Source organism: Arvicola amphibius, chromosome 4 (genome assembly GCF_903992535.2).
Source record: "Arvicola amphibius chromosome 4, mArvAmp1.2, whole genome shotgun sequence".
Taxonomy (NCBI): Eukaryota; Metazoa; Chordata; class Mammalia; order Rodentia; family Cricetidae; genus Arvicola; species Arvicola amphibius.
This window is the reverse complement of record NC_052050.1, coordinates 55218468-55229637: the sequence shown is the minus strand read 5'-3', so window position 1 is coordinate 55229637 and position 11170 is coordinate 55218468. Positions and strand designations below refer to the sequence as shown.

Here is an 11170-nt window from a genome sequence, read left to right as displayed (position 1 = left end):
TTATCTATTTCTTAATAGGTATGATTTTTTGAAGTGTGTTTCTATTGTTTTTACATCTAAAATGACAGTGTAACCCTTAATATTATACATTCCCTTCTATGTAAAGCTTATAGGGAAGAATTATAATTAAGTAGTTGAGAAGTTTATCCAAAGAGAACTGATAATGATATAAATAAAAATACTATTTGTATCCATACTGGATTTAAGAGAAATCAATTTAGAGCTAAAGATTACAGATATAGCCACACATGAGGAAGGGGTGGCAAGTTCCCTGAGAACTGCCAACAGAACAACTGGATGTGTTACTGCTTGTGGTACTGAGCATGGTCCTACTGATCTTATTCTTACTTTGATTTTTGGGGATTTTTTTGTTGTTGTTTTTAAATGAAAAAAAAAAAACCCTCTAAAAGGATGGTTCTGAGCTTTATAATATAAAAAAGTTATCTGGAGACCTAGAAAATAGGAGATACTCAATAAATATTATCTACCCTAGATCACAATAACTATTTTGTAAGTGGATAGTAGTTATTTTAACTATATTATCACTGTTTCTTCAGGAAAATAAAACTTATTGGTATTATTTAACTGTTAGCTAGTATAAAACTATACTATTGTTTTATTAGGTGACTATAAAGGAAAACACCTAAAATTAAGTACATTTTGCTAATAAACAATTTAAAATAGGTCATACAAATGGGGGGGGGGACTTTACATAGAAGTGAAGATCATTCTAATTTCCTATTTTTTAAAAAATTGTAATTGTTTTCAGGAATAATGTATATATCTAGCTGTGAACTTAATAGACTAAAAGTATTTAAGGTATTTTCTTGATTTGGGCCTATCAACTGAGAATCTTCTCAATCTAACCTAATTAATCTCTAAAGTTTTATCTACAGATTCTGACCTGCTTCGTTTTTTATTTGAACTTTAACAAGAGTCTTTTACTTAATCCTATACATATTGTTAACTTCCCTAATGTACATAAACCATTAAACTAGCACTTTCGCCAACCACAGTTTTTAATCTCAGAAATTTTAAGTTAATTTCTAATATCTACAAAAATAAAAACAAAATTTGTTACCAAAAGAAAAGATAGTAACAATACTAGGAAGATCAAAATAAAAGAGTAAGCTGTAACTGAAATTGCAAGGCAGAAAAAAACTGAAATGAAGAATAGCCTACAACAGAGGATTCACTGGATGGATGGATGGATGGATGGATGAATGGATGGATGGATGAAAGAAGGAAGAATGGATAAAAGAATGGTTTTTACTACAGAAAATCAAACACAAGAAGCATCAGTGAAGATACAGGATAGGACCAGTCCTAGAACCTATTTAAACCCACAGGACATAAGAAGTCACAGATACTTAGATGATGCCAAGCAAACTTAACCTAATGCTGTTTACTCTGGAGTGACTGCACCAAAGGCGCAAGCACAGGAAAGAAACACAGTAAAATCTGTAATAGAGAAAGCTTATCTCTTTGCCTAGTTTAATCCCAAAATGCAGCAAGCAGCCCCATGTATATATAAACCTTCCCTCTACAACAGAATCTACTCTCTGCCTATTAAAGGGGAAGAAGGGGACAGAGACAGAGTAGGCAGAGATGAGAACTATGCTGGCGCCGCTTGGGGAATGAGGGAGAGCCCTCTCCCATCTCCAGCTAAAAAGCTCTTTTCTTTTAGCCTGTCAACTTTGTACACTAAGTGAAGAAAGCACCTTCCACAGAACTTCATTCTCTCTGTCCTCCCACCAAACTCTTCACGTTTCCCACTCTGTCCCTCAGTTCATCAGATGAAATAATGAACATTAGTATTCCAAGTCAGGTTTGGACTGCACACCAGAGTCAAGCCAGAGACAGTGACAGTGCTGAGTAGAAGCCAGTATTCAGCTTCCACCTACTGTTCTTATCTACAGAAAAAGTTAAAGACCAGCGTTTCACGGGTATGCTGCCCTACACCTATAATCTCAGCAGTCAGAAAGCTGAAGCAGGAGGAATGCTGTGTGTTAGAGGCCAGTCTGGACTGCAGGGCCTCTCTCAGAAAGCTGAAGAAGAGAAAAGTTCCCACCCTTCACCCAACAGTAAGTGCTCTTCTCATTATAGCTTTCCTGAGAACACGCACTACAAAGTTCAGAGTGCTGGTGATTGACATAGGACTTTAAAATGGAATCTCTGTTCCAATAGGTCAAACAAAGTTAAACAAGGCCTTGGTCTCATCAAAGGCCCTGAATTGTAGTTCCCAATGCTTAAGCCCCAAACATATCAACACTCATTTATTTTCAGGTTACTCTAAATATATATTGTGTGCATGGGGAAGGGGGTCCTTGCATCTGTGGGGGTGTGTATGTGTGCATGTGTGTGGGTGTGTGTCTCACCTGCATGTATGTTTGTGCACCCAGTACTCAGAGGCCAGAAGAGGGCATCTTATTCCAGGGAACTGGAGTTACAGGCGACTGTGAAACACCATGAGGATGGTGGGAATTAAGCCTGATTCCTCTGAAAGAGTGACCCGTTCGCTTAACAGTCAAACCATCTCTTTAGCCCATTTCCAAGTTAACTTCTAAACTTGTTTTTTCTTGTTGAATAACTGTGGTATGTTGTAGCAATAACTGTCCTGCACACACTTTAAACAACTTCTTCAGAAGGCATCAACCATTACCACAATAAAGTTATAGAACATAAAATTAGAATATCTACTTCTCACGTTTACATACCAAATATGATTTTAGCAGAAGTCTGACACATTTATAAGAATAGTCCTGGGGTGTGAGGAAGACAGTATCTGGTATAATGCAAATCTGACAGAAATATAGAAAGGGGTCATACATTTTTTCTTTAATCTATTTTTCTTTACATTCTGGTTTAAACAACTTAGTTTTTCATTTTAGAAGCCAAATGGCAAAACATTAACAGCTGTTAAATGTAGAAGAGTCTCTATTATATGACTTAATTGTTCACATGCTAGAAATATTGATAGTTTTAATCAATGGTAATTAAAGCCTGGTATTTCCTAATGAGATGATTTCTTTATCCTCCACGGACTCAAATGGAAAGAGGAAAGAAAGCAAAGGAAGACTGGAGGGATACTTTTTCTTACCCTCAAGCATGTGTCCAGTTGGCAACCACAGTAATAAACTGAACTACATTTATGGGTGCATTCTGGACTTGTTTTCACCAAATGATAAAAAATGTGGAAGGAGCATTGTTATGTGCTGGAGCTTTGACTGGTTAGGTACTGGGTTTCCTTGCTCAATATAAGCCCCACATGATGTTTCAAAAGAAAAAGACTGAGACTCTGGGTAAGCTCTTAAGAGAAACTTAATTATGAGTGGATAGCTTTCTCAGACAGATAAGCTATCCTTCATTCTCAGCTATCCTTCATTCTAAGGTTACTGCTGAAACCTTTAATATAAACACACAGTCTGCCAGGCAGTGGTGGCTCATGCCTTTAATCCCAGCACTTAGGAGGCAGAGACAGGTGATCTCTATAAATTCAAGGCCAGCCTGGTCTACAAGAGCTAGTTACAAAATAGCCAGGGCTGTTACACAGAGAAATCCTGTCTCAAAAAAACAAAAACAAAACAAACAAACAAACAAAACCACACAGTCCTCACTTGAAGATATTACTATTGCAAAAATAAAGTATATCAGTCACATCTCTTAAAGGACATTGCACCCACTTGTTACTGTTTGCAAATACAAGGTGTGCCTAACTTCAGAAGAGAACCAATAACTGTGCCTCTTTGAGAAGACTACATATATTTGAAGTCCAATAAAGCCTGAATCCAGACATTAACAAATTATTTTTAAAACATATGATACTCTGTTGCCAGCTTTTAAACTATAACTCTCACCACCTGCTCTCTGCGTCTCACTACTAGGCCTAAATGAAAACACAAATGGATATATGTAAAACCTCTGGCTGTCATGCTCAGGAAGGTTAGGGGGGAAAGATTTCTATTTAATACACCATATCACTTAGACTGAAGATTTTGGTAAATTATGATTTCTAAAGTTACTAGTTAAAATTAACTAACATGTTCCCAGTATTTTTAGTAACATACATTATCATTTCTATCTTTTTAAGATGTTAACTAATAAAAGGTTACACCAACATCTACACACTAACTGGAACCACCTTTGATTTACATGCATCTTCTAGAAACAAGAATCAATGTTTCCACTAAGTGAACAGTGGGCAATGACATTGAGAAGACAGCTGTATTCTTAAATACAACCTGTACTTTAACTGAAAGTCCAAAGTTTATTAAGGGGTATTTAGAAAGATATATGGGAGCCTGTGTCTTTGGCAGTGTTTTCCAAAGTACACATTTAAAAAGGAATTGTGTTCATCAACTTAAGACTACAGAAATCAGTAACTTTCTATTTAAGTTCAAAGAGTGTAACATTTCAAATCACTGTAAGGAAACAGAAACAGCAGCCCTGGTTTGCATAAAGTACAACAACAGGAAAGCTCTGCCCTTAGTCCCCTGAAAGTACTCACATGTGTGGGTTCTGAACTCCTGTAGTGTTAGGATGGAGAGTAAACCGTGCTGTTGATTTGACAGGTGGATTGGCAAAATTCAACTTCAGTGCTTTGCGCTTACCTGAGAAATGACAAACACAAAGTAAAAATTTCAACTAATCACAAATACATTCAATTTTTGTTATTAAATTTAATTACTTTTTTAACATTCAAAAATTATAAAACAGCATTACTTTGCAGGCATGAGAAATTCAGTGAAAGGCAGAGAAACTTGTTTTAATAAATCAGTCAATATAGAACAATAATTGAAAAGGCAACAAGTATCTTACAATGAAAACAAAGTAAACAAAAGGTATCTTATGCCCACTCCCACAAAATCACTCTCTGTGATACAAGGTATCAATGATGCTCAGTGTCCAGAAGTCTAACGCTTGGCAGGAATAGTCAAGTCTCAGTGGTAAGCTCAAACACTGCAGTGCTAGAAGTCAAAATGTCTTCAGTTAGTCCCATTCCTTCAGAGCACTGCAAATGCTGGGGGGGGGGGGGGGGAGGAAGAGGGTGTGAAACATTCTGAAGCTGTGATAGTGAAAACCATCACAGCATGGTCGATTTCAAGCTAACAACACAGGTACCCCAATAATTACTTCCTGGAAGCAATTTCTTTGGTCTTAAAAGCAGGAAAGGATCAGCATTTTTTAATATCCAAGTAAACTGTCTTCATTACAGAAAAAAACAAAACAGAAAATTCAGAGAAAGCAAGTTTTTAACATGTTAAATATATATGTATATATATAAAATATAGCATTTTTTAAATGTGTATTCAGTTATCACTCTAATTACCCCCAAAATAACAATTTGTTACTTTTTGTTGCAAACTGTTTTCCTAAACATAGACAGACATGTGTTTGTTTGAGGGGTCACAGCACAACTAAGGCTGCAACAATTTTGTTGAGAACAATCAGATTTTTTTTTGTTTTGTTTTTCTGTAGCTTTGGAGCCTGGAACTAGCTCTTGCAGACCAGGCTGGTCTAGAACTCACAGAGATCCTCCTGCCTCTGCCTCCCTAGTGCTGGGATTAAAGGCGTGTGCCACCACCATCCAGCTACATTTTTTATACCTTTATCAGAAACAGAATATAATGGCAATTTCCAAGATCAATACAGTTGTAGTTGCTAGGAAACGATGTTTGCAAGCTATACAGGGCACACCATTTTAATAGACGATTTCAAAATTTCATTCAGACCATGGTACTGCTTCAACATGCTTTCCTTGCTAACCATATTTCCTTCTGGGCCAATAAACCGCATAGCATCACACTTCTTTAAGGTTTCTACAGATGTTCTGTAACAGAACAGGGTTTTCACTCATTCTGGTTTCATGTTCACTTTAGGGATATTTTCTCTGGCACTCCTGTCTCCAGAGTGTTTTATGCACACATCTAACTACTCAGCCAATCTCTACAATCAACACATTCCCACCTCAGTAAATTTTAAAGGTTTACCAGAGCATACCAACTGCAGATACAAAGACTGGAGAGTGGAACAAAGGGTGTCAGACTGAGAGCATGGGCAATCCTAGAGCAGCTGTGAGGGATAGGCCTTTCTAGAAGATTAGGAAGATACTAGGCACAGCCGCTTCAGAAATAAGAATGGTACAAGAGTTTTCCATATCATTTGCTGTGTCAGGTATCAAAACTTTAATTTCAAACCACTTCTTTTATCTGACTCACTAAGGACATTCAAACTACATGTAAAACTGCTCTGCGTACAAAAACATTTAATTTTAAAAGTATATATTACTAGGGAGTTGGGGAACAAAACATTTTTTTGTTGTTTTTGATATAGAGTTTCATGTAGCCCGCCTGGCTTCAAAGTCGTCATGTAGTTGAGGAATGAGTTTGATCTGTTAATTCTCCCGTCTCTGCCTCCTGAGTGTGAGTACTAGGATTATAGACATGCATTACCATCTCTAGTTTAAAACTCTTAAAATTAAAACCAAAACTAGGAAAAAAATCACCTGGACAAAGCAGCAGGCTAAGGAATGGGAAAAGTTTTTACCAGCTACCCATCTGATAGAGGGCTAATATCCAAAATATATAAATAACACAAAAAACTGGACATCAAAAAAAAAACATAATTCCATTACAAATCTAAACAGAATTCTCAAACAAAGAAACTCAAATGGCTGAAAAGCACTTTAAGAAAAAGTTCACATCTGTCATCAGGAAAATGCAAACCAAAACTGCTTTGAGATTTCATCTTATATCAATCAGAACGGCCAAGACCAATAACATAAAAGACAGTTCATACTGGTGAGGATATGGAGTGCACAATGCCCACTACTGTTGAGAGCATATGGTAACTATGGAAATAAATTTAGTGGTTATTCAAAAAGACGGAACTCAATTTATCTCAATTTCTACCCATACCACTCTTGGGCATATACTCAAAGAATGCTTCATCCTATTAAAGACACTTGCTCAACTATGTTAATTGTTGCTCTATTCATAATAGGCAGAAATTGGAAACAACCTAGATGTCTGTCAATAGATGAATGGATAAAAGAAAAATGTGGTACATTTACACAATAGAGTATTACTCAGCCATTAAAAAAATAAAATCATGAGATTTGCAGGTAAATGGATGGAACTAGGAAAAAAAAATAATCTTGAGTAAGTAACTCAGACCCAGAAAGACAATATGGTGTGTATTCACTTATATGTGGATGTTAGCTGTTGCATCATTGATACACAAGCTATAATCCATAGAACCATGGGTAGAGAGTAAGGGACTGGAGAGCTGGGAATGGAATGGATCTCCCTAGGAAGGTAAATAGAATATAGTTATGGGTGGATGAGGAGAAGGGAGGACTGGAATGGGAGGATCAAATGGGAAGGGGAATAGAAAAGGAGGACAAGGAAGGGAATGTGGGGAGGGACTAAAACTAAGGGCCATTTGTAGGGTTATATGGAAACCTAATAAAGTACAAGTTTCTTATAATATATACATATATGAAGGTACTCTAAATGCAAAGGCCATATAACGGGAGAGAGAACCCCAACTGGACACTTCTCATTACCAGGAATGGGTTACAGCTAATAGAATTCTTGGTCAAAAGGGCCCCCATAGGAATCCCTGAACAACCCAGGCTATTGCCAAGGCTACTGATGTCTCTTCACAAACTGACAGTAAATCCCTATGGCTGAAGACAACCTACACAGCTCACTGAACTCAGAGAAGTCAAGCTGGTGTTCACCTGGATCTTCAGCCCATTTGTGGTATTGGAAGGTACTCTGCATGCTAACAAAAGAGAAAGGTAAATACCAACCAGGTTACAAACCTCAGTCTACAGGAGTGACCCACTTGTAAGATATGCTGGAGCAATAGTGGCGCAATCAAATGGGCCAGGCAGTTTCTTTATTAGCCAATGAGAGTCCTCCATCAACCAAGAATCAAGGCCTTCTCGTCACAACAGGGCTGGCACACATACGAACTCACAGAGACTCTGACAACATACACAGGACCAGCAGGGGGTCTACACCAGATGGTATCCTAGAGCTGAAAGAAGTTACTGCCAATTTCACTAGAAAATGAAGTTAGTTTTCTCTAAGAGAGTCTCAATGGAGAAACTACTTTTAAAGGTAGGCTACATGCCCAACAGTAGATGACCCACACAAAATGAATTCAAAGGCATCTTTGGAGGTTGTCTCATAATGTTACGTCAGGGAGGGTTTTATTTTGTTTTTGTGTTTTTAAGCTAACAGGTTCTTAGTGTGTATCTAGAGTTTCACAGTTTGGGAGTTTTAAGAGTGTGTGAACATGTGTGTCTCTACATCCATATGTGTTTCTTGGGCTTTTTCTTTGGCTCTTTTTCTTCTTTGGTTGTTCTATCATAGCCCAATTTGCTTGTTTTTAATTATCATTGTATTGTGTTGTATTGTATTATTATTTCTTAGATTATTGTTTGATTTCTAAGGAGAGACACAAAGGCCATGAATCTGGATGGAAGGGGAGATGGGGAGAAACTGGGAGGAATAGAGGGAGAGGAAATCGTAATCAGAAAATACTGCATGAAAAAAGCATTTTCTAAAAAAAAATTAAAAAATTTAATAAATCAGTTAAAATTCTTTTTCGGAGGTGTGCGGTAAAGAGGGGGACAGTGACAAAGTAAACCCAGCCAAACTGGAGCCTGCTAATATAGACCAGGTTAGCCTCAAACTGACAATGATCCTCTCCTACTGCTGCCTTTTGTGTGCTGGGATTACAGGTGTCACCACCACATGTGACACAGCTAGGCAATCTTTAACATTTAAAAATAAAGCAAGAAGCAAGCTTGTTGGATATGGTGGCTCGTACCAGCACAGAGGAAGCTGAGGCAAGGAAATTACCACAAGCGTGAGGCCAAGCTGGCCAACACAAGTTCCAGGCTGCCAGCGCTACACTGTGAGTCTCTCTTTCAAGCAAAACAAAACAAATTTGACAAAGAACAGTAATATAAGTAAGAAGAACTCTATGAAGTCCTAACACCAGAAACATTCAAGATGTTTTATTTGCTAAAGTGGCCCAATCTAGAGGGTTTGTTCTAAGTACAAGCTTGGCTAGAGAACAAGCTGATCAGGGTGGCTGGGTAAAAGAATTAAAAACAGCAAATTGCTTTGAAAAAGCAAACTGACAGAATTCAGCAATATAAAAACATTTTTTTAATGAAATGCTCCTTTCTTCCTGAAAATCTGTTCTTGTGATACTCAAAAGCAAGGGATTTGCCCCGATGGGACTCACTGTGTTAATTTTCTAAACAGTTCCTTGTACTTTGTCTTCTGTGAATGAAAATGTTGCTCATGCCACCCTCTCACCGCTGAACTGTGGCGTCAGGTCATTTGTCTTCCAGTTTCTAGGTTCACAAACAAAAATTATTGAGCCATGATGGGCAATAGACTGAGTCTCACCATTGACTGAAATGATTCTGATGATTGTGTTAATGTTGTAACATAATAATACTTTGGGGATGGTGAGGTAATATAAATGTATTTTGTACATAAGTTATATATGACTAATACAGGATCAGATTGTAGTGGGCTGAATGGTGACCCCCAAAGATTCCAAGTCCTAATCCCTGGGACCTATGAATGTTGCATTATATAGCAAGGATAGCAGAGAAGATTAAAGACGAGCAAGCATGTATCTTAATGAGTTCAAACCCAACAAAGTCACCAAGTTAAAAGCTGAACACTATTTGTCATATGCTGTGCTTAAAAACAACTAGCACACATGCATGAGCTCTCTAGATAAAGAAAAACTGACAAAAGGTGTAGATCACACATGAGTCAAAGAGAACAAAGAACTGTTATGAAAGCAAAACACTAAACGATTTTCTCAATTTGTGGGTGAGGGGCCAGTAACAAGCAACCTCTACAGGGAATACTGAAGCATGCTTCTACAATGAAGCTCACTTGAGCTATTTTCTTGAAGATAAAGATATTTAAAAGCACAGAGAAAAGAGGAATTCTTTTTCAGCACTGTGTCTTAACAAAAATCAAATTGAAGGAAAGGAGTTTTAAGGGCAATTTACTTAAAAAACAAACACATTGTTTAACACAAAGCAACCAAAAGGCAGAGAGAAAATACCCAAATAAACAAAATCAGAAATGAAAAGGGGGACATAATAGCAGACACGGAGGAAATCCAGAGAATCACCAGGTCATATTTCAAAAACCTGTACTCCACAAAATTGGAAAACTTAAAGGAAATGGACAACTGTCTGGATAAATATCACTTCCCAAAATTAAATCAAGACTACATAAGCAAATTAAATAGACCTATAACTGTTAAAAAAAAATAGAAACAGTCATCAAAAGTCTCCCAACCAAAAAAAGCCCAGGACCAGATGGTTTCAGCTCAGAATTCAAAAGATTTTTCAAAGAAAAACTAATACCAGTACTCCTCAAATTGTTCCACACAATATAAACAAAAGGAACACTGCCAAACTCTTTTTATGAGGCTACAATTACCCTGATACCCAAACCACATAAAGACATTACTAAGAAAGAGAATTACAGACCACTCACTCATGAACATTGATGCAAAACTACTAAATAAAATACTGGCAAATCAAATCCAAGAACATATCAGAACCATCATCTACCATGATCAAGTCAGCTCCATCCCAGAGATGCAGGGATGGTTCAACACATTAAAATCTGTCAACCTAATCCACCATATAAACAAACTGAAAAATAAAAACCACATGATCATCTCATTAGATGCTGAAAAAGCTTTCGACAAAATACAACATCCCTTCATGATAAAGGTCTTGGAGACAGCAGGGATACAAGGAACATACCTAAATATAATAAAGGCAATATACAGCAAGCCAACAGCCAACATCAAACTAAATGGAGAGCCGGTGGTGGCGCACGCCTTTAATCCCAGCACTCGGGAGGCAGAGGCAGGTGGATCTCTGAGTTCGAGGCCAGCCTGGTCTACAAGAGCTAGTTCCAGGACAGACTCTAGAAACTACAGGGAAACCCTGTCTTGAAAAAAAAAAAAAAGAAAAAGAAAGAAAAAAAAACTAAATGGAGAGAAATTCACAGCAATCCTACTGAAGGTAGGAACAAGACAAGGTTGCCAACTCTCTCCATATCTATTCAATATAGTTCTTGAGGTCCTAGCCAGAGCAAGAAGA

The 11170-nt window shown here is 37.4% G+C and overlaps 1 protein-coding gene across 2 annotated transcripts in view; it reads right to left on the bottom strand.

The window, feature by feature from the left end:
* The window catches only part of Map2k4 (mitogen-activated protein kinase kinase 4), a 96413-nt gene that overhangs the window by 60990 nt on the left and 24253 nt on the right, over positions 1–11170 (bottom strand). For both annotated transcript variants that reach the window (XM_038328120.1, XM_038328121.1), the window contains one exon: positions 4508–4610. In XM_038328120.1, the coding sequence (XP_038184048.1) occupies positions 4508–4610 (103 nt within the window). The remainder of the gene's footprint in view (positions 1–4507; positions 4611–11170) is intronic.